General features: G+C 44.0%; 1 protein-coding gene across 10 annotated transcripts in view; it reads right to left on the bottom strand.

Moving 5' to 3' along the window:
* The window catches only part of B3GLCT (beta 3-glucosyltransferase), a 118,112-nt gene that overhangs the window by 50,680 nt on the left and 43,046 nt on the right, over positions 1-24,386 (bottom strand). For 9 of the 10 annotated variants that reach the window (XR_016348537.1, XR_016348536.1, XM_089775538.1 and 6 more), the window contains 2 exons: positions 12,885-12,961; positions 3,093-3,204 (listed from right to left, as the gene is read on the bottom strand). Coding sequence is in view for 8 of the 10 variants with exons in the window: in XM_089775538.1 (XP_089631664.1) it covers positions 3,093-3,204; positions 12,885-12,961 (189 nt within the window). In the remaining 2 variants the exon portion in view is untranslated. Of the gene's footprint in view, positions 1-3,092; positions 3,205-12,884; positions 12,962-14,175; positions 14,334-24,386 lie in introns of all 10 variants that reach the window. The other variant, XM_089775541.1, reaches the window with a different exon arrangement.

Here is a 24,386-nt window from a genome sequence, read left to right as displayed (position 1 = left end):
CCTTGATTTGTGACCTCATGTTCAAGCTGTCCCTAAATTCCTGATTGCTCAAAGCTCGGAGTGGAGCTTGGTGTTCAGTCCTTCTGAAGCATCTGGCATAGGCCACAGTCAGAAGACAGGATGCTTGGTTAGATGAACCATTATTCTGACTCAGCATGGCCATTCTTATTTAATTGTGTATTTTAGTTACATTAAAACAGTCTAGATGAACTACTTCACAGAGTTCTCCTTACTTTATAAAAAGCAGAAAACTAAAACCATTAGTATAAACTTTCATTAGAACAGTGTTTCTCAAATTGGTCTGTGAAACAACTTTGAAAAAGCTGATAATCAGCTGCACCAGTGTTTTTATTTACCAGCGCTGAGGCCACGGATCCTTGCCACTCCCATCGGCTCCAGTTTGACATTTGCGGAAAGCTGTGGCCCAGCCCATGCTGCTTCCCATGGCTCCCCTCGGCTGCAAACAGTAAACCAGAGCCAATGGGAGCCACAAGGCTTCATGGCCGTGGCACAAGTAAGAAAGCACAACAGCACTGCCAGTTAGCAGTTTTCTCAAAGTGGTTTCGTGGACCACTTTGAGAAACACATCAACAACAGCAAGTACATTCAAAATGACAGCCGATATTCTAATCTTAAATGTGTTCTGTCATGTCTATGTTTTGTAACCTACATTATAGTTTTACAAGGCCACTGACAAACACTGGTTTTAACAAAATTATAGTTTTACATTCCTCTTGTAAGTTCAATTGGTTTAATTTTTTTTTTGGGGGGGGGGGAGGCAGAATAAATTCAACAAAGAGAAGTAGACACCACTATAGGAAAATAACGTGTAATAGTATGTTACAGCATATAGCATCTCACAAGTATGAGAACTGAGCAGCAATGCCCGCCCTCTTCCAGGACATAGGTGGCTCCCTGGGTGCTTTGCCAGCAGGCAGCCAGGGCTGCTTCCAGTGGCATGCAGTTTCTGGGTTGGGTCAGAAGCTGGAGCCGAGAGCATTCTCTGAGCTCCAGTGCAGTGCAGGCTGCCGCCTGGCAACCCCCTGCCAGACCCTGCCCCACCATCACGTGACCCTCTTCTGTCCCCCCATGGGACACCTCTGCCATGCGCAACCTAATTTGGCCCACGCCACCTCCTCCTCCTCCATCCCCAGCCAGCTGCTTGGTCTTTGTACAGCGACTGCTGGGCAGGAGGGAGGGCGGCGCTGGGCAGATCCAAGAGTGTGCCCCATGCAGCTGCCTCTTGACTCCAGCTGGATCCGTGTTTGCCCGCAGTGCTATTTTTAATACCATGGTCCCGGTCCCCACAGGCGGCCCTGACTCCAGTTGGAATCAAGCGGCAGCTGCACATGGCATGTTCCAGCTGGGGCAGCCTTACTGCAACGGGCCTTGTGGGGCTGCTGCTTAATTCTAGTTTGATTTAGGCAGTCCCCGGGGACTGAGATCGTGTTATTAAAAATAGCACCACAGGTGACCTCTGCTCCAGTCCCAGCACGCGGTCCCACCCCGGGAGCAGCTGGGCTGGGGGGGCTTCTGGGGCTGGGACGGCAGTACTAAAAATAGCACCATGGCCTTGGCTCCAGCTCATGCAAACTGCTTTCCATGCCGAAGGCAGAAGGTGAGGGTACGGGAAGAGGGAGAACTAAGGGGAAGGGTGGGGGTGAGGAGAGGAAAGGGCTTGTGCTGAGGGGAGAAGGCAGGAGAAAAAAGAGGAAGGCACAAAGGGGGAGGGTGGAGGAGAGACAAATGCCAGGGGGCCAAGAGGAGACAATGAGGGGAAAGGACAGATGAGGGAGGGGAGGGAAGGTATCAGTGTGGATGGGAGAAGGGAGAGGATAGGGTGATGCTGGGAGAGGGGAGGGACAATGAGGGCAAGAGGGAGTAAGAGGAGAGGGGAGGAGTGGGTACTGGGAGAAGAGTGGTTGAAAGGAGGGCTGGGCATGAGGAAGGCAGGGGATGGAGCAAGTCGTGTGAGGGCACAGAGGAGCATGAGGAGAACTAGGGCAGAGGGTGGTGAGGGGGTGGGCACCAGGGAGAAAGAGGGCCAGGGGGCAGGTGTTGGGAAGGAAGGGGCAGTGACGAGAAAGGGGCAGTGAGGGAAGGGGGAAACACCAGGAAGGGGCAGGGATAAGGGAAGGTGAAGGTTCCAGTGGCATTGTGGGGGTGAAGCAGAAGAGCAGACATGTGGAGGGTAGGGACAGGCACCAAAGGAGAGAGACAGGGCAGGTGCAGAGAGGGAGGTGTTAGGAGAGGGGATTGGGAAGGGTAGCTACAGATGATCAAAGTGGGGCTAGAGGAGGACTGAGCACAGGGGAAGAAAAGTGCTGATGCAGTGCTCAAAGAAGATGGGGAGGAGGCAGGTCCACAAAAGGCTAAGGGGAGTGAGACCGGCAGGAGCCAAGTCAGCAGAGGAGGGTGAGAGGTGGACAGCAGCAGCAAGCTCCAGGGGAGGGTGGGAGACATGACAGGAGAGGGAAAAGGAAGAGGTTTATAAAATATTTATCAATAACTTGGGTGCCATGGTGGCACACATCTGAACAAGTGCACGTGAATTCAATAGTGATGCACAAGACAAAACTCACTCCGCTCATGGGTGGAAAATCTTAAGAGGGAACACTGTCCCCAGCCTCTCCCCCGGAGTTAATGCAATGCAAGTTGGGTTAATGCAATTGCAGGCTAGTTGCATGGGGGGATCCTGTGGGGGCCAAACCCATCCTTATTGGTAGAGGACAGTGGGAGGAGTTCTTATAGGGGTCACATGACACACTTTACTTCCAATCATGTGTCTATCTTGATCCCTGGAGTACTACCTCCAGAGGTGGGATTTCTTGTGGCAGGGAGCGTGGCTAACAGAGATCGGGGCATGGCTAACGTGTCCCTAATTTTGGTTCAGAGAATATGGTCACCATATCTATAATGAAATCCTTTATAATAAGAAACAGACATTATACATTTTAAAAATAACATTCTATACTTATAATTTAGTATTTTTAATCAAGTATTTGAACTAGTTTTCCAGTGGTTTTATCCAGTATAAAAATCTCTTTGAAGCACATTCAAAAGATGAGACCTTTAATGATTTTGTATTTCACCTTAGACTTGTCAAATCTTCTTAGTGTTTCCAGAAGCTTTACAATTTGTATTCTTGTATCTTCTTCACAGAAGAAAATCCATGAGGAGTTTCTACCATAGGAAGCAGAGAAACTAACAAAAGAAAGAGCTTGGTTTACTACAAGATTGACTTGGGGGTGGGGTTACAACCTTAACCTAAAAGAAACAAATAAAAAGTCCTTCAAGACAAGCACCTATAGCCTATAAGCTTGAAAACAATTAGTACTAATGCAGGATCACATACCAAAACCCATATGAAGTTCAAGGTAGAAAATGTCTACTTAAGGGAAATTTACAGACCCAGAATCTACACAGGGAGGAATGTGGATGTGCAGAGTATGTAAATTCAGAGTTCTCCAGGTACTTCCTATCGCCTTTAACTTTCTTCCGCAGAACTCCCTCACTGGAGGTCTATCAAACAGAGCAAATAACCTTAGAAGTAAGACTGGTTGGTACAATATCCTGTCCTGCACTGACTATACACTAGGCCCTGAATCTAATTGTGTTTGGGTTCCTTAACTCGGTTTTAAACTGCACCGATTGAAGGGGTTTCCTCTCACTGAATTTCAGTTAGGCAGGGAACAACTAATCTCAGTGCAAAATTCTCAGCCCCTCTAGGAGTACCTTTCCCATTTTTCCCTCAGCCAAATTCTTCCATATCTAAAATATCTATTAGCCAAATTATGCCTCCCTGTGCTCCTAAAGGTGTTTTTTCTTGTCCTTCCTTTGGGGGGCAGAGGAGTGCCTTCTGGATAACATCAGTGTTGGTTTAAGTAACAGAAAACAATTAACTCTTGTGAGAAACACAAACATTTCTTCTGTACAGCAATTCCTATGGAAAAACCAGGGTGAAAACAGATGACAGGACAAAAGAAGTGAATACATATAAGCAGACTGGGGAGATTTGCATTTCCAAAACAGCCCACTAAGGAAATCTGCCCTGAACACCTACCCACCAAACATCTCCTTGGGCAATATCTGCATGCTCCGTGAGTAGCTCCTAGAGAATGTATGTAGGGAGCATGAGATAGATGCTTGATGCATCTCAAGTAAAGATATTTCAACCTGAAACTTGGCACCTTCCTGTGCAGAGACCTTCTAGTATCAGTTTGAAAATGGACTTAACGTCCTTGTATGTCTCCTGCCCATGAGACCAAATGTATTTAAGTATAAAAAAACCTAAAGGCCTTATGGACCATTTCGAGCCCTCATGCAGAGAAAAATATATTTATTACAATATCATCTCTGTCCCTCTTTCCCCCCCCCCCCCCCATCACTTTGAAATCTAATTATGTAACAAATAAATCTTAATTGAGATATTCAGGCTAAGAATATAAATGAGTAGCCGACTAATCAACTATCCGATAAACAGGAGCTTATCAGGTAGCGTTACTAACTACCCGCTCATCTCCCCTCCCTCCCCCAAGCTACGGCGCAAGAGGACACTGGCTGAATCCCTGGTCTCAGTACACCTCCATTCTCTGCTGCTGGGCACTATTAAAGGGACAGAGAAGCCAGCGCAAGGGGATGCTGGATGACTCCCTGGTCCCACAGGTCTCAGCACAACCACTCCCTGCTGCCAGCTTCCCTGTTCCTTTAATAGTATAGAGCGGCAGTGGTGGGGGAGGAAGGATTGTGCTGAGACCCGGGTGTAATGGACAGGAGGAATGCTGACTAACACCCAATGACTGAGGGGTTAAACTCAGGTAGCTAGGAGAGGTGTTGGCCAGGGGGCTGGGAGAACCAATTGAGACAGAGTGTTGAAATCTGAATTGGATATAGATTCCTCGTCTGCTTTCTTTGTGTGGGAGAGAAAAACCAGGAGTTGAGAGACATAGTCCCAGGACTACCATATCTCCAAGGAATTTGGGCCATGGGAGTGGACTGAACAAAGAGAAAATTGGAAGTAAATAAGGGGGAAAAGATAATCTAGTTGTGCTCAGGGTAATTTTTCTTTATTTTGTGGTTTGATTTGAACTGCTCCATGTGAATCTATGCCTCCCTCCCCATTTACCATCTAGCATTGTGCACAGAGACTTTTCTCTGTGTTTTAATTTGTTTTCCTTAGTTGCTCTGTAACATCTAGCAACCAAGTATGCTTTATCAAGTTTATCTATTTTTTTGTAATAAAAAATCACTTTGTTAAGGTGATGATTTGATTCTTATGTCCTAGAAAGTCTGTCTGTGTATATCTGCATGCCTCAGACTGGGAGATCAGCTACCAGAGACTGGAGCTTGTTTTTCCTCTCTTCTTTTGTCAAGCTCTTTTGGGGCCAGAGAGCTTGAGGTACCCCTGGGGCTGGGTTTAAGCTTTTTTGAGGACCCTCACCTTCTGCACTTGGAGTGCCAGAGTGGGGAACAGCCTTGACACCCAGGACCTGGGAGTCAGCCAGCATCCTCTCATGCTGGTTTCCCTGTCCCTTTAATAGTGCACAGCGGCACCGGGGGTGTTGTGCTGAGACCCAACATGAGCTGAAAGTGAGTGCTGAAACTGCCCTTTCTTATTGACTCAGAGCACTCAATGGAAATTTCATCAACTACTCAATTAGCCAATTAATCGCTACTTAACAAAACCAAAAACCTGCTCCCCTTCTGCCTGCAGCTGTACCATTCAGCAAGGAAAAATAAACTTACCAATCTTATGAGGTTCCTTGAAATGTGTGGTTCCTATCTATAAAGCCCTGCAAATCTGTGAATATCCACCGATATGGATGCAGATATGCGTGGCTCATTTTTGCAGATATGGAGGTGAATGCAGATACAAATTTTGTATGTAAACCCTGCAAATTTGTTGATATCCATTTTATATCCATGGTTCATTTTTGCGGATATGGATGCGGATACAGATACAAATTTTGTATCCACACGGGCTCTGCCTATCTGTATTACATTATAGGCATTCGTTCCAAGCAACCAGAGTTGCAGAATTCTTGCAAGCAGTATCTCTTGGTCTATGTGTGTACCCTTCCTTTTCTTGTGTTTACAAAGACATAAAAGGCAGCACGAGTTGGATTCACCTCTCTTCAGTTCCTTCGCTACAGTAAATCCAATTAAGATCTGAAGCAGAGTGAAAAGGGGCCAGATGGTAGTAGAATATAGTAGGGACTATACATCTCAAAGAAACCTCCATTATCAGAAGCTAAACAACATCCTTCTCTGAGTGCTGGACACTATAAATATTCCAACATGGGTGAATAACAAGCAATACTCAAAGAGGGTGCAAAGATGTAGATAACAGAGCTATTTGAAGGACTGCTCTCCCAAAGAATGCATCAGCAGAGTAGTATGGCAGAAAAAAATAATGTCTCATGTATGTGTAACGGAACTCCATATAGATGCTTTGAGAACGTCCATGTAAGAGTATTTCCTGAAGGGATACCACTGAAGTTGCTTCCAATTTTGTAGAATGAGCTCTCAACCCATGCAAAGAGGAAGATACAGGTTGAACCTCCGCAGTGTGGCACTCTCAGGACCTAACTGGTCCCAAAGGAGGGAGTTTGCTGGCCCATTGATGTTGCCGAACCAGAGAGTCCTGGACCAGAAAGGTTCAACCTGTAATACAAATGACAACAAAGCAGAACACAGTCCAAGATCCATTTACAGATGCTTTGGAGGGAAACAGGTTGATCTTGGCTCGTTCTGTTACAGTGAGAAACAATCTAGGTAATTTTCTAATTGGTTTTGTTCTTTTCAGGCAGAAGGTGACAACATCATATACACCAAGGGAATGAAGTCTCCTCTTTCCCCTTGCATGCTGTTTCAGGAAAAACACAGCTAAGCACACTGATTTGTTTATGTGAAACTCTGAAACTACTTTGGGGTTGTGTGAATTTAAGATGTAACTGTAAAGATACTTTGTACTTATGGAATAAAATGTATGGTGCATCAACCACCTTCGTTCCCAGCACACCTTTGCTACTGGTAGAGGTGGTGATCATAAGGAATGAAACTTATTATTTAAAGTTAGGCGTGGAACATGCAGCTAATGGTTTCAAGGGAGACTTGGTGAGTGCGGAAAGAACAAGGTGTAAGTCCCATTGAGAACTACATTGCCTTGCTGCTGGGAAAGTCTTAAAAGACCCTGATCAGAAATCTGTTAGTCATCAGGAGGTGAAAATTGAATAATGTCTGATTGTGTATGGCATGCCCTGATTATTGCCCTGTGGACTCATACAAAACTGAGGGAAAGTCCAGCTGTTTTGAGAGAAAAGAAAGGTAGTCTAAAATGATGGGAATATCTGCTGACTCAGTATGACAACTGAGATGTATGTTTCTGCAGCAATCAAATGAAGAACCACTTCTACTTGGCTGAACAACTTATGCAAGTGGAATGTTTTCTGCTATTAAGGATGGCTTATACAGCTTCAGAGCAGGAATGTTCTACTGTTGAAGCCTATCAAAAAAAACCACAAGACACGAGATTAAGTTCTTCAGAGTTAAGATGCTTGACTTTAACCTTTTCCTGGGTCAAGAGATTGGGAAAGGACCACACACTAATTGGAGGACATTTGGGAAACTAACATTATCTGGATCAGTGGAGGAAGGAGGAGGGGGCAATGAGGATGACTTGTGCCCTGTCTTGACATATTTTCTGTAATACTCAAGGTAGGAGTGATAAAGAAGGAGAGGCTTAGCTCAGATGTTCTAACCAGGGGAGAAGGAGAGCATAAATGAGATTGTAATCTTAGAGGTCCTCTGGAACAGTATATGTTGTATTTCTTGTTCATTTGGTAGGCAAAGAGATGCCAGGTGGGAGGTCCCTCCGTAAGTAAAGACGCTGCTCTTCACTAGTGAATCATCCAATTCCCACTCATGATCGATGGCCAAATGCTCACTGAGGACATCCACCAAAGCATTTGGAGTTCCTGGAAACTAAGATGCCAACACAAGTGATTCAATTTCTGATCCACACATTCTATATAGTGTTTTCTTTTACACACAGGGGAATAGAGCTCGCCCCTTCCTGATTGTTGATTTAAGACGATTGTCATACTGTCTGACATTATGAGGATGTGGTCGGACCAGAAAAACTGCAGAAACACTTTGCAAGCATCTCAATTTTTCCAATGTTCCCAAAGGTTGATGTATTTTGTAGCCTCATGGGGTGGCCAAGTGTCCTATGCTGTCTGACTGTCCATGGGGGCTCCCAGTCTGAGAGAGTGGAGTCTGTAACAACCATCTTGCCTGGCGAGAATAGTAGGAAGGTGAAACCATACGTTCCTAATGGGAATCCTACCACCACAGTAGAAAATATGTTATCCTGGAAGGAATTGTTACCATAGTAATCTATCAGGTCATTCAGGGTATGAAACCTGTCCTGTGGTACAGAAGTTCTTGTTCTGACTGAATCTGAGGTGGCCTCTACAAAGTCTATAGTCTGCATCAGAGTGAGAACAAACTTTCCCAAGTTCACACTGATTCTTAGTGAAGAAAGTAGTTGAAGAATTAATTAGGTCAACTCATAGGCTTCCTGATGTGTCCTAGGATTGAGAAGCCAATTATCGAGATAGGGACAGTGAAGTTGTTCCATCTGAAATGCATTGCTACTACCAGAAAGACTGGACCCAATGGTGAGTACGAATGTACTGGACCCACAATGAATAGAAGACAAAACACCTATGGGCAAAGAATTCATGTGAAAGTAAGTATCCTCCATATCGAGAGCTGTAAACCAAATGTCTTTTTCAAGGCAGACATTATTGAAACCGGAGTGACCATGCAAAGTTTCAGCTTGAGAATTAAGTGACTGAAAAAAAATTGAGTATAGATGTCCACCCTTCTTAATGGGGACTAGGAAGTACAGAGAGTACCAAATCTTTTCCTTGTCGTTGAAGACTTATGTGCTCTACTGATCTTCGCTCAGAAGGGATTCAACTTCCTGCCTGAGAATCTCCTTGTGAGAATGGTCCCTGAAGAAGGGCAGCAATGGAAGTTTTGAAAGACACAGGGATATAAACTTGATCATATAGCCAAACTATCAGAAAAGCATAGATGATACTAATACCCACTTGTCCATTATGGCACTCAAGTTGTGCAAAGAGTGCTAACTGACCCCCAAAAGGTATGTATCGGGTAATGTTGGCATTGTTAGTAGCTGGTAGCTCTTGAATGTCTATTAAAAATATCTAGGGGATGAAATGAGATGGTGCAGTAGACATAGGAGGTGCAAGAAATGAGACTTTTGTATTGCCTGCTTATAAGAAGGATTATAAAATCACCGCTGATAACACTGTTGAAATGATGGTATATTAAGGATACTATTAATGCTTCCTTTTTGGAGCAGGTGTCTCAAAGAACAGCAGTTATGAGAAAGTGAGTAACTGTTTTTTCTTCTTTGAGTGCTTGCTCATATCAATTACAGTTAGGTGACTCCCAAGCCTTTCCTAGGTGGTGGGATTAGAGTCAAGGAATTGCAGACTGTAGCACCGCTCTGCCAAAGGTCATGTCAACTCTGGCTTGGTGAATGATGGGAAAGTGTGATGTATACGTGTGCACAGAATACCATGCCACTGCTCTGCTTGAAGTGGCACCTGAGCCAGGAATGCAGCTGACAAGGCCTGGGCCCTTGTGGAGTGCTTCGTGATGTTCAGCGAAAAATCTTTGGCTAGATGATAGCATGTGCGGATGCAAGTAATGATCCAAGAGGAAATGCAATGTGAAGAGACTGAGAGCTCTTTCATGTGTTCAGTCACTGCCACAAATAGCTGTGTTGACTTCCTAGAAGACTGTGGATGCTCAATGTAGACAGCGAGTGCTCTTCTGACGTCCAGGGAATGTAGCCTTTTTTCCTGTGGGCTGTTGTGAAGCTTCAGATAAAAGATGGGCAGGAAAATGTCCTGACTTTTATGGAAATGAGACACCAGCTTGGGCAGGAATGCCGGGTGGGATCTAAGTTAGATTTTGTCTTTATGGAAGACGGTGTAAAGGGCTCCAATGTCTGCACCTGCAGATCCGATACATGTTGAGCAGAGGTGATAATCACTAGAAAGGCCACTTTCCACAACAGGTATAAGAGGAAACAGGTAGCTAAGGCCTCAAAGGGGGGGGGGGGTCCCATGAGGCAGGAAATGACCGGGTTAATGTCCCACATCAGGATAGGTTGCTCATGTAGAGGGGTGTTGCCTTTCCAGGCCTTCAGGAAGCGTCTGGTGATGGGACTGTTTATCGCTGAACAACCAGACTCGCTTGGGTGGAAAGCCAAAATGACCAACCCAGCAGCACCCAAGCTGCTCTGCCCCAGGCGTCCTGATTCAGCCGCTGAGCAGCTGGGGTGCTGCCGGGTTGGTCCAGTAGCGCCCAGAGCGGCGCTACGGGACCAACCGGCAGCGCCCCAGCTGCTGTACCACAGGCGTCCGGAGCAAAGCCGCGGAGCACGGGGGCAGCGGGACAGCCCAGACGCGCCGTGGCTGTCCTGCTGCCCTCGGGCTCCGCGGCTTTGCTCTGCTTTGCTCCCCATCCCCCTGGTCTGCAGACTTTTATGGAAGACCAGGGGGACGGGGAGCAAAGCAGAGCAAAGCCGCAGAGCACACGGGCAGCTGACAGCCCAGATGCGTCTGGGCTGTCCGCTGCCCGCGTGTTCCGCCGCTTTGCTTCCTCTCCCTGGTCTGCTGGAGACCAGGGAGAGGGAGGGCTCCGTTCGTAACTGCAGATCCGACATAAGTCGGATCCGCATAACTCGGGGACTGCCTATACCTCTCTGACTTGCTCCATGAAGATGAGCTCTTACCATTTTAGTTGTTTAATTATAAAGTTTGCTTAAAAATCAACCCAAGTTTCTCTATGAGTGTTTACTTAAAAGCAAATCAAAATTGGCATGATAATTTTTATATGGCAATTTTCCAGCAAGATATCCCAATTCTTGGTCAGCAATGAGTGATGGAAAATATAATGTTCTCTATCAAGTAAACTACACTACATAAAAAAACAACAGGACATCAGGGGTCCTATACTGGTTAGCATGTTCTGGTTCACAATCAAATGACTGGATAGTTAGGCAAGAACCCCTCCTATAGCCATTGCAGACTCCTTAGCTGGCAAATTGTCTAAAGGAATACATTTTCTGCACTGGTTACCAGTTCACCTCCAGGTGAAATTCTAATTGCTAGGTTACTATCTGCAGAGCCCTTCATGACGCAGGTACCATTTATTTCATTATTTATGATTGCCTGTCTCAAGTAGAGCAATCATAGAGACATTCGCCTTTAAATTTACTCCCACTACAACAGTTTGAACAGAGTCCGGCTGCTTTGGATTATATTTTATAGATCTTTGTTGAGATTATCCCATAAAACCAGACTTGGAATCCTCTAAGATTTAGCCTGTCAGCTGAGTTTCCCCATCTCTGACTCCTTCAAAGAAATTAGTTTTCCCCTTTACATTATATCCCCAACATATGCATCCCCAACTTTAGGAAAATAGCATCCAGATCCTAAGATAAGAGGTGCATATAAACAAAAGAGATCTCCCATCTCAATTTTAATGCAGTACCACACAATGTGGCATGGTCCAAACTTATACCTTTGGGTACGTCTAGACTACATGCCTCTGTCGCCAGAGGCATGTAGATTAGGCTACCAGACATAGTAAAATGAAGCGGGGATTTAAATAATCGCCGCTTCATTTAAATTTACATGGCTGCCGACAAACAGCTGATCAGCTGTTTGTCAGCTCAGCGTGATAGTCTGGATGCGCGGGTGTCGACATCAAAGGTATTTGTCGACCACCCAGGTAAGCCTCCTGGGATGAGGTTTACCTGGGTGGTCGACAAATACCTTTGATGTCGCCATCCGCGCGTCCAGACTATCGCGCTGAGCCAACAAACAGCCGATCAGCTGTTTGTCGGCTCAGCGCGGCAGCCATGTAAATTTAATGAAGCGGCGATTATTTAAATTGCCGCTTCATTTTACTATGTTTGGTAGCCTAATCTACATGCCTCTGGCGACAGAGGCGTGTAGTCTAGACGTACCCTTTGTTGGGGTTTGTCTTCTTTAATTAACTTATGTTCCCCAGGACAGGACTTGTCTACAAATAAAAACTTTACCCTGGGTCTACTGTTCAGCTGAACGCTATTAAGGTGATGTCCTTCATGGAAAAACGTGTCACCCTAGCTTTCTTACCTCAGATTAACTGTCATACTTCTAGTGAGTAAGAACAAATGAGACCCACCTGGTTTAGATACCTGGACAAATCAACTGAATCACAAAGTACCACCACATAGTATCTGATACTCTGCCACCTGCCCTAGAGTACTGTACATAAAACTATGTACTATGCATTAAACAATTATACAACCAATTTGTATCAGATTTATCTTTGTGATCTACCACTATTACAACCCCTTCCATATTAACAGTGTCATTATTTGCATAAATACAGTTAGCATGCAACATGTAAAGTAAAAGAAGTTTTGACCTGCCACAAAAGGTAAATTTGAAATTGACCAGATGAGGTAACGAAAGTTAAAGAAGTACTTCATCTGAAGGAGAGCCATATTAAAACCAAAATATTTGTTTTAGCAAACAAAAGTAATTTAAAACACAGAGCTTACAAACATCAGAATAAAATAATATTCCTTTTGAGATACTTCACTTTTTCTCGTAATTCATTCAGTAATACTGATACTGACCAAAAAGAGTGAGAAAATACAAAGTGAATGTAAAAACTCCATCCTTATATCATTGCTACCAAACAAAAGAGATTTATAGGTGTTGATGTTTTTATTTACACAAAAGCATTAAAGCATATCAACAATTTGTACAAAATTTTAAACTTACTCTGGCATTAATGGCAGTATGGTCCATGCACCATCATGTCTGTCCATCTGATGAATAAGCAGAACTCTAGGTAATTCCTTTGAGAAAACCAAAAATAGTCTGATGAGATAAGAAAGCATTTTACATGACAAAATTTTCTTAAATACCTAATTAATTTTAGAACTAAATTCTTGTGAAAGACTATTTCACTCTTATTTTCACAGAACTCAGTAGCAAACTGGATTGTAGACAAAAAGATACTAAAGCTGTACCAGAGGGATATAATTTAGCTCCCTCTCCAAGAATTTGTGCAATTTCTTGTTTTCTAAAACCTCTCTCATGTATAAAACGAATGCCCTTCCCATTTAAGTGAAACTTTATAAATATCCTGGTAAATCACTTTGGTTATAGCACTTCTGGAACAATATAATGTTCATCTTGTAAAGAGAGAGTTTATAAAGGAAAGTGTAGTGTGCAAACTCTTCTAATAAATCATATATAAATTATGTTAACCAGAAACACTTAGTTAATTCTGTAGAGCTAATTTATCATTTAACAAAGGACTATAACAAATTAAGAGGAGAACGATCTCTGGCTGCGTTTACAGGCTCTGGGGCGGAGCACAGGAGGGGGCTCCTGGGCCAGGTGGGGCTTAGGGCTGGGACAAACGGTTGTGGTGTGAGATGGGATGCAGGCTCTGGGGTGGCGCCAGGAGTAGAGCAGCTCCCCACTCGCAGTGCAGTGGGCCCAGCCAGGCTAGACAGGGTTGGGTCTGCCACGCCACACAGCACCGGGGTGTTGGTTCAGCCCAGCTGGAGTGCCCTCCCCTTGCGGTGGGGTGGACCCAGCCAGGTTGGAGCAGCCCCTGGCCCGTGGCACAGAGCAGGGAGGAGGCTGTCCGGTTGGGCCAGGCTCACAGCACTGTGCCATGATTGGGAGTTGCTCTGGCCCAGTCTGGTTGGACTGCCCACCCCCCCATCTGCAGCACGGCATGTCTGGCTAGGCTGCTCCAACTAGGCTGGGCACCGGTTAACCAATTACCCTGGTAAGGGTACTGATAAGACAATTACCAGGCCATCAGTTACCCCTTTATATTCCTATTAACAGGGACCATTAGCAGAAAGAGAATACTCTGAAGTGATAAACAAAAGGATATCGGCACTGAGAGCAGCTGCAAATAGTTTTACCGTTATATCACAATGTTCAGAAAAGTGGATCATTGTTTTGCAAGCTGAAGAGAGGGTAGCATACTGCATGCTGTACAGGCAAGCCCTGGGGTTAAGTGAATTAGAAATGTAGCCAGTAATCGAACCTCTGGAAACAGTGGAGCGCTGGTTCTGGTGCCATTAGACAAGCACAGACTGGTGGGACTGCCTAGTGAGGCAGAGATGGGATGATCAGTAGTGGCTGCAAAACTTTCCAATGTGGAAGGCCACTTTCATGGAACTTTGTAAATGGCTTTTCCTTGCCCTGAAAGACAGTGGAGAAGCACATAGCAATTGCCCCATGGAAATGTGCAGTGCCAAAAAGATACTCATCAGTTGGGAATCAATTTGGAGTGGGGAAATCTATGATGAGGGCTCCTGTTATACACACAGCCAAAGCAATCAATACCATTCTGCTATGGAGAGAAGTGACTCTGAGAAATGTAGACACCATAGGGGACGGTTATGCTGCAATGGGGTTCCCAACTTCAGGGGGCAACAGACAGAGCGCACATCCTCATCTTGGTCCCTGACCACCTTACCAAGTAGTACATCAATCACAAAGGGTACTTCATCGTGCTGCCGGCGCTGGTGGACCATAAGAACTGTTGCACCAACATTAGCATGGAACGGTGCATGACGTGCAAATCTTTAGGAACTCCTGCCTCTTCAGAAAGATGCACACCAGAACTTTTTTCCCAGACCAGAAAATTAGAATCAAAGATGTGGAAATGCCCACAGTGATCCTTCATGACCCAACATAATGCTTGCTCCCATGGCTCATGAAGCCACATGTGGGCAGCCTGGACCACAGTAAGGAACAGTTAAATTACAGGCTGAGCAAGTGCAGAATGGTGGTTGAATGTGCTTTTGGGTTTTTAAAGGGAAGGTATAGGAGTCCAGTGATTAGGTTAGACCTCAGCGAATGCAACATTCCTTTTGTGGTGGAAGCCTGCTATGTGCTCCATAATACTTGAGAGAGCAAGGGGAAAGTTATCTGGCAGGGTGGGAGGAGCTGAGGCACAGTGCCTAGCCAGAGATTTTGAGCAGCCAAATACCAGGATGATAAGAAAAGCACAGTGAGGAGCAGTGAAAATCAAAGAGGCTTTGAAAGCAAGTTTTGTGAATGGCCAGTTTTGGGAGTCATGGATGTGTCTCTCAAGAAAGTTCCCTGCATTCAGTATGTTTGTCTGTAATTCCCATCCCACCCATGCAATACAAGCAATAGAGAGTGCTATTCAGGGATCATGCATTTGTATTTAGGGAAGATAGCAGGGACAGAAAAAAGTCCATGGTGGGTCCCAAAGGGGGGTGATCAGCAATGCAAGGAGGACAGCTTTTGCCTCCCAAGGCTCTAGAGCCATGGTGTCCAACATGCTAGTCACTAGTAACGTGTGGCTATCTGGCTAGTTGAGTGTGGCTAGCTCTCTACAACAGTAGCCACTATTGGACACCACAGCCCTAGAAGCTGAGTGTAAGGCTGCCCTGAGTTCCCACTTCCCATGTCTTGGGGAACCTGGGGTGGAGGCTATGGAACTGGGTAAGGAAGGAAAGTTGTTCTGCATGGAGTGGAAGATGAGGTGTCCCTTCCGGAGTTCTCTGCCAGGTGCTCCATCACAGCAGTCAGGGATGAAAAGATATTCAACTGTTGCTTCAAGATATTCTCGTTATGCTTCACTTGTAATTCCCTGAACATATTCTTGTCCTGCCACTCTGCCCACATCTCCTCTAGAAACCTATGCCTCCACGCCAGCTGCTCCTTAAATAATGCTTTCTCTTGTCTGTTTTCGCCTGTGGATTTGTGCAAAACGGACAAGCTTCTGGATCTGGGAGAGTATGCAGCAAGATGCCTGCTGTTTCCACTGTAATGAAAAGTTACAAAGGCACCCATTACAGGAGATACTCTGGGGAGTCTAAAACCTAATCTGTTAGCATACAGCAAACATTTCTCTAAAGACAATGGAGATGTGCTCTGTGCAAGGCTAAAATTATACTTTAAAGTGGCCATTGTACAGCAGGAACACAACAGAGATATCAAGGGAACATCTGGACTCATGCTGTATGGAGGCAGGCATGGTAAGGGGCCTGCCAGGGCACGATCCTGTGGGCAGGAAGAGAGACAGAGGGGGCATGATGGTGGCTCACTCCTTCCTTCCTCTGTGTTCACCACACTCCTCTTCCTGGGACAGTGCTACTTTTCCATCCACGGGATCTTGCGGGTAGGAGGGAGGGTGGGATGGTGTCTGGTCATGCCATCAGGGCAGAACGATGTCTTTACGGCTTTCCTCCCTGTATCCATCACACCCTGCTTCCCAGGAGAATGCTATTTACCCATCTCTCAGGAGGGAGTAGGGGTTGCCAGGGGCTGAAGCCATCGTAGCAGCAGAGGCATCAGCTAATAGCATCTCCTCCTCCTCCATCTAAGTTGCCATGCAAGATATCAGTCTTCTCTGAAATACACAGAGTGATAGGGAGCTGATGCTGACTGAATGTGGCCAGGTGCTGCAATGACGTCAGACCACTTATTGCTGATTTGGCGTGTCCTATCATGGAGGGCTGAGTAAGGCAGACAGTCCCCAGAAGCCTTGTGAGAAGGATCAAAGAATTCCTATCAGAGAGCATCATAGAGATATTCAGAGAGGATTCCTATTCCATCTCCAGACACGTTGTCAAGCTATTCCAGGCCACCCACACTGTGTAGGCACAAGTACACCGCACATCAAACCCAATTGCCTTAATCCACTTGTAGCAAGAAAAAAAATTGTGAACTCACCAGAAGTGCCCTCCCCTGGATCAGTGCTCAACTATAAGTCATCCTAGGAGGAAGGGATTGGCCCCAAAGTGAAGAAAAATTCTTGGTTCTTGCTGCTCGCCAGCTGGCCATTTTCCTCATCCTCTTCCCCTGACCCCTCCTCACCCTCCACCACTATTCTGTCCTCCATGCTGCTGCCCTCAGTGTCTTGGAAAGACTACATGGTCTGCCTTGTGAAACCGGTCAGGTGACCCCCTAGGATTGCTTGCTGCTGGTCACAGAAACACACCAGACCATTGACTTGCCTCTTTTGTCTTGTGATAGGATTGCCTCAGCTCCTTTATTTTAACACAGTACTGGCGGTGGTCCCTGGAGTATCCTTTTGCCACCATACACTTTTCTGTATTTGCATATGTTGGCCACACAAGAAATGAAATTCAATTTTTCCCCGGGCTTTTCCTGTTCACCAGGAGAGCAGTAGAGGCGCAAGTACTGGCCATAGCAGAGATCAGGAACCTTGACTTCCTCAACAATGAATGTAGAATCCCATGAATTAGGTCATGCAAGGTCAAAATTTGCTTTACTCTTTGTGAAAAGCAGGAGCATCAAAATCAACTTCAGCAGCCCTTAATGTCAACAAGAAGGGGTGTGGTAATGTGAACTCACTATTTAGAAAATTGCCCTTATGCAGCTAAATTCAACCTAAACTCTAGCATAGACCAGGCCTGAGACTGAAACACAATTAGAGGACTTCAGCAACTAAAGAAGTATTTTATTATTTAACAGTCAGACATACAGGGGCACGCTTTTCCTGAAAATAATGCCCCCCTCTACTATTAAAACTGCTAAAAAGCAAAAATGTCTAGCATCTTAAAAATACATTTTTACCAGCATTGTCACCTCTGGTATTGAAAAACTGCACTAAAGAACTGATGAAACAATGCAAATTGCAGTGACATCTTGAAACTAGGCATCCTGAGCATAAAAATAAAAATATGGCTTTTCTGAAATGCAGAGAAGCAACAAAGAAAGCCAGGCTTGATGCAGATGGAAGTTTGACAGCAGCCATCATCAGTTGTGGAGAGGCCTTTTATGTTATGTCACTACGAATTGTACCAAAAAGATACATAAGTGAGGAGTTTGTTCTGCTAGTGTGCAAAGATACTGTGTCTATTGTGTTTGGCATCAATACTGCCAAAAAGCTTAATATACTTTCTATGTCAAATGATACTGCGAAATGCAGAATATGTACGATGTCTGAAGATATCAAAGAACAAGTTGTGCATGACATTAAACATCCTGCTTTCAGGACGTTCACCCTGCAACTTGATGAAACTGCTGATGTTACCAATTGTGCTTGACAAATGGCAGCAAAACCTACTCACTAGCCCCGCACTGTGCATGCGCAAGACCCGCATTGCGCATGTGTGCGCTACCGGTGAACGGGGCGACCGGCTGAAATCTACTCACCACAGGCAAGTAGATTCAGTGATTTGTCGAGCCCTGTTCATAAGCATGTTAATACCAGGGATATTAAACATGAGTTCTTATTCTGTGAACAACTTGAAACAATCAAAATAGCACAAGACATTTTCAATAAGGTGAATTCCTTTTTTGAAAGCAATGGCCTTGAGTGGAAAAACTGTGCCTCTCAACCATGGTGGGTACATGGTCTGGTTTTCAACACAAGGTAAAGCATATGTCACCCAGTATACTGTCACTCACTGTGGAGTCCATCATCAAATCCTAGCTGCAAAGACACTGATAATGGGATAAGAGGGAAGGTGCTCTCAGGGACTGGTAGCTGGTTAAAAGACAGGACGACGAGAGAGATAACTAGTGGCATCCCCATGGGTGCCCGATATAAAAGGCAGGGGAAGGCACTACCTTCCCAAATTGTCAGCCTGGCCCTGCCCACACTCCGCCCCTAGAACATCTATTGTAGGTGTTCTGGGGACAGAGTGTTGCTGCCCCCAGGGCCCTGGATGAGCCCTTGTTAGAGGCGTACCTGAGAAAGGATGTGTGAATTTACACAAGACTCTGACTCGACTGGAAGACTGAGTAGCTGCAAGGCTTTTAAAAGACTGAGGCAGTGAAGGAACGTGAACATGGCGAACAGGGGCGCTTGTGGGAGGTGAGTGCCACCTCGTTACAGGAAGGAACAATGTTTCGTACTAAGTGGAAGTATTTTGCATTTGTCCTTATTAAATTTCATCCTATTAACCTCAGACCATTTCTCCAGTTTGTCCAGATCATTGTGGATTATGACTCTATCCCTCCAAAGCACTTGCAACCTCTCCCAGATTGGTATCCTCTGCAAAATTAACAAGCATACTTTCTATGTCAATATCTAAATTGTTGATGAACTGGTCCCAAAACTAACCCCTGAAGAACCCCACTTGTTATGCCTTTCCAACATGATTGATAACTACACTATGAGAATGGTTATCCAGCCAGTTATGCACCCACCTTATAGTAGCCCCATCTAAGTAGTATTTGCCTAGTTTATTGATAAGAAGATCAAGCAATAACACATCAAATGCTTTACTAAAGTCTAGGTATACCATCTTCCCCATTTCCCTCTTATCCACAAGGCTTGTTATCCTATCAAAGAAAGCTATCCAATCAGTTTGATATGATTTGTCCTTTACAAATCCATGCTGGCTGTTACCTATCACCTTATTATTTTCCCACTGTTTGCAGATTAATTCCTTAATTATTTGTTACACTATCTTTTCTGGCACAGAAGTTAAGATGATTGGTCTTTAGTTTCCTGGGTTGTTTGATTTTCCTTTTTATAGATGGGTACTAAATATGTGCCCTTTCCCAGTCTTCTGGAATCTCTCCCAACTTCCATGACTTTTCAAAGATGATAGCTAATGGCTCAGATACCTCCTCTATCAGCTCCTTGAGTATTCTAGGATGCATTTCATCAGGCCCTGGTGATTTGAAGACATCTAATTTCTCTAAGTAATTTTTAACCTGTTCTTTTTCTATTTTAACTTCTAAACCTACTCCATTTCCACTAGCACTCATTATGTTAGGCATCCAGTCACCACCAACCTTCTTTGTGAAAACCGAAACAAAGTCGTCATTAAGCACCTCTGCCATTTCCAAGTTTTTTGTTATTGTTTCTCCCTCTCCATTGAGCAATGGGACTACCCTGTCCTTGGTCTTCCTCTTGCTTCTCATATATCTATAGAATGTTTTCTTGTTACCTTTTATGTCTAGCTAGACTGAGCTCTTTTTGTGCCTTCACCTTTCTAATCTTGCCCCTACAAATTATGACTGATGAAGAGAAAGAAGAAAAAAGTGGTATTTACTCCTTCCCATAACACAAGAACTAGGGGTCACCAAATGAAATTAATAGGTAGCAGGTTCAAAATAAAAGTATTTTGCCACACAACACGGGCAATCTATGGAACTTCTTGCAGGAGGATCTTGTAAAGGCTAAGATTATAACAAGATTATAAAAAAAAAAGCTAGACAAGTTGATGGATGTCAATGGTTGTTATATAGGATGAGCAGAGATAGTGTCCCCTGTTTGCCAGAAGCTGGAAATGGGAAATGGGATAGATTGTTTGGTATGCTGAGTTCAATCCCTCTGGGGCACTGGCATTGGCCACTGTCACAAGACAAGCTACTCAACCAGATAGACATTTGTTCTGACCCGGTATGGCTATTCTTATGTTGTTCTACAAGCAGTGAACTATATTATAGCACATGCTCCGAACAGTAATCTCTCTTTCTGGAAAAAAATTTGGATCCTTTTACATTTTCAACAATAGACTAATAACATCCACTGGTGTGTGTGGATGTACAATAATTCAAGCATGAGGAACATCAATGTGCTGATGTTAAAGGTGAATGAATACCAGCAGACTAAGCAACACATTAAAAAATGAACAATGATAGGTGTGTCGCTGTCAGCCTTGAAGTGTAAAATAAACAATGCTGCCAGAAAATATGCAACTGGGATGACATTTGTGTAAGTATACATGAAGGTGTACTGTGCTTTTTCATCCATGTTAGAAAACTTAGGAACAAATAATTACCTACAAGGTACAAAAGGAAGAGCTGATGGAACACGCAATGGGTGGTGAATTGCATTCGTTATAAATAAGGACTATTGATTAATTGTAGTTCTCATGCAATTAACTCCAAAAAATAAGCACAATTAATTGCATTCTTAAACAACAAAATACCAACTGAAATTTAAACATTTGTGAATTGTTTAAATATTTTCAATATTGATTTCAATTACAATATAGAATTCAAAGTATACGGTGCTCACTTTATATTATTTTTATTACAAATATATACACTGTAAATATGATAAACAAAGGAAACAGTATTTTTCAGTTTACCTCGTATGTGTACTGATGTGGAAGTTTTTTACCATCAAAGTGTAACTTACAAGTGTAGATTTATTTTGGTTACACAACTGCACACAAAAAATAAAATGTCAAACTTTAGAGGTTATAAGTCTATTCAATCCTACTTTATTTTGCCAGTCGCGAAGACAAATTGACAGTAGATACTGCTGCCTGCTTCTTATTTACAATGTCACCAGAAAATGAGAAATAGCATTCATATGGTATTGCAAGGTATTTACTGCCAGACATGCTGAACATTTGCATGCCTCTTCATGCTTCAGCCACCGTTCCAGAGGAGTGTGCTTCCATGCTGAGCATGCTCTTGAAAAAAAGAATGCATTAATTAAATTTGTGACTGAACTCCTTGAGGGAGAATTGTATGCCACTTGCTCCCTTTTCCTTGCATTCTGCCATATATTTCATGTTATATCAGTCTCAGATAATGAGCCAGCACACACTGTTCATTTTTAACAACACTTTCACTGCAGATCTGACAAAACACAAAGAAAGTACCAATGTGAGATTTCTAAAGACAGCTTCAAAACTCGACCACAGGCTTAAGAATCTGAAGTGCCATCCAAAACCTGAGAGGGATGCAGTGTGGAGCATGCTTTCAGAAGTCTTAACAGAGCAACACTCCAGTGCCAAAAATACAGAACCCAAACAACTAAAAAGGAAAAATCAACCTTCTGCAGTTTGAATCTGACTTAGATGGAGAAAATGAACATGCATCAGTCTGCGTTGCTTTAGATCATTATCAAGCAGAACTCATCATCATCATAGATGCATGTCCTTTGAAATGGTGGTTGAAGCATGAAGGGACAAGGCATGTGAATCCCATTTAATTAGTTAACTGGTTAAACATTATCTCACCAGGCTGCAGAGCCTCTGCCCTCCGCACACCGGCTGGGCTGGGCCTACCAGAGGTGGGGGCTGGTCTGGCTAGCCTAGAGTCCTCCCTTCCATGGAGCTGAAGCAGCCCCCTGCCCATGGCAGGTGGAGCAATGCTCTAGCCCCTGACAATTAACTGCAACTGGTAAGCATCACCCAGTAAGGGGATGCGTACCAGTTAACCATTCACATCCCTAGAAGGGATATGTGATCATCAAAAATCAACATATACTTTGTATTTTGTGATTAAATTCTGCAACTGAAATCAATATATTGGAAAATGTAGAAAATGTCCAAAAATACTTAAAATAAATGGCATTCTATTATTAACAGTATGATTAATCACAATTAATTACAATTATTTTTTAAACATGAAATTAATCTTGATTAATATTTTAATCACTTGAGAGCCCTACAAATAAGCACTGAGTATATTTATTGGAAATCACTGTATATATCTATCTTTAGTTACCTATATATCATACAAAATACAGGACTATGTAGCACTTTAAAGACTAACAAGATGGTTTATTAGATGATGAGCTTTCGTGGGCCAGACCCACTTCCTCAGATCAAATAATGGAAGAAAATAGTCACAACCATATTTACCAAAGAATGGATCCTTTGGTAAATATGGTTGTGACTATTTTCTTCCATTATTTGATCTGAGGAAGTGGGTCTGGCCCACGAAAGCTCATCATCTAATAAACCATCTTGTTAGTCTTTAAAGTGCTACATAGTCCTTTATTTTGTTTCAGCTACACCAGACTAACACGGCTACATCTCTATCACTATTCTATATATCATACAGCAGGCATGGGAAATCTACTGCATGTGGGCTGGAGGCTCCCTCCTCTGCAATGGGGCAAGCTGCAGCTGGGGGGGAGGGGGGAGAGAGCCCCGAGCCTTGCAGGCCACATCAAGGTAAACCATGGGCTGAATCTGGCCTGCGGGCACTTCCTGGGAGAAGGAAGTGGCTCTGCAGTGGAATGGCACCTCTGTTCCCTACGCCGGTGCTTGTCCCCTCCCACAACTGCATTCCACCCAGATCCCATACCTCCTGCCCAGCCCCCACACACTGCACCCTACCTCCCACCCAGTTCCCATACTCCAAACCCTCTCCTGTACCCTCCCTACCCATCCCCAGCACACTTCCTGGCATCCCCTCCCACACATTGTACCCCTCATTTTTTGATCCACCCCAGAGCCTGGAAGGGCACAAAATCCACTAGCCCTGGGCCCCCAGAAGCATTAATCTGGCCCTGAGGGGAAGTCCTGAGCCTCGGTGCCCTCTCCTCCTATGGGAATGGAGTGCAAAGGCAACCCTGGTGCCCCAAGTTGTATAAGTGAGGTCTTTATCTTTTTTTTCCCCTGCTTATCAGTTGGGGACCATGTCCGAGAGGTTTTTGTGTCTTGATTTTTGTTTCTGTTTTTTGGATCTTACTTGTGTGCGGCTGCCAAATGATTTTTCTGTGGGTCAGTGACTCCAAACCCAAAAAAGGTTCCCCACCCCGTCTTACTGGATAAGACAAACAAGATTTGAAGACATGATTTGGGAAAAGACAGACAGTATTCCTGGAAGGAGGCATTTTAAGGAGGCGTTTGAAGGACAGGAATACATACAAGCAGAAAAGAGAGTGCTCTTAGCAGAGAATGATGGAGGGTGTAAGAGTAGGAGTGGAAGGCAGACAAAAAGGAGCAATAAGGAGAGAGGATTGGGAGGACTGCCAGGGGAAAAGGGAAGAGGAAATAAATAAATAAAAGCTGAGCTGTATGTGCAACAAGATTACATGAGGAATTGAAAATAAGAAGAAAGAACTAGCACCCGATGAAGTGAAAGACAAGACGACAGCAAAAAGATTCTTAAAAGGAAAAAGGGAGTTATGCAACAATGCTGAAGCATGAAAGAGCAAGATTGCTCTCTCACACTTCAGCCTCATCACATATCTCTAGGTAGACATGGGGCAAAAGTGAGAAGCAGGTATCAACTAGAGCTGGTCAGAAATTTTCTGATTACGCATTTGTGCTGGAAAACACCAGCTCAAACCCAAAATTTCTCACAAAAAAAACCCTAAATTAAAATGATTTATTATTTTTTCTTTAAATCTGAGTTTACAATAAATTATATATCATGTAAACTGTGGTAAATAGCTGTAATAAGCAGTATTTCATTTACAGTCTTAAAAAAAACCAGTACAGTGTGAGTAAGTAACTGACTTACTGATTTTTTTTACCATTATATTTCAGTGTCTATCTTAGACATAAGGGATTAAGAATATCCATCATCTGCAATGTCCAC

The sequence above is a fragment of the Pelodiscus sinensis genome, chromosome 1 (genome assembly GCF_052426305.1).
Source record: "Pelodiscus sinensis isolate ZL-2025 chromosome 1, ASM5242630v1, whole genome shotgun sequence".
Classification (NCBI taxonomy): domain Eukaryota; kingdom Metazoa; phylum Chordata; order Testudines; family Trionychidae; genus Pelodiscus; species Pelodiscus sinensis.
Note: the sequence above shows the minus strand (reverse complement) of the source record. Positions and strands in the feature narration are given on the sequence as shown.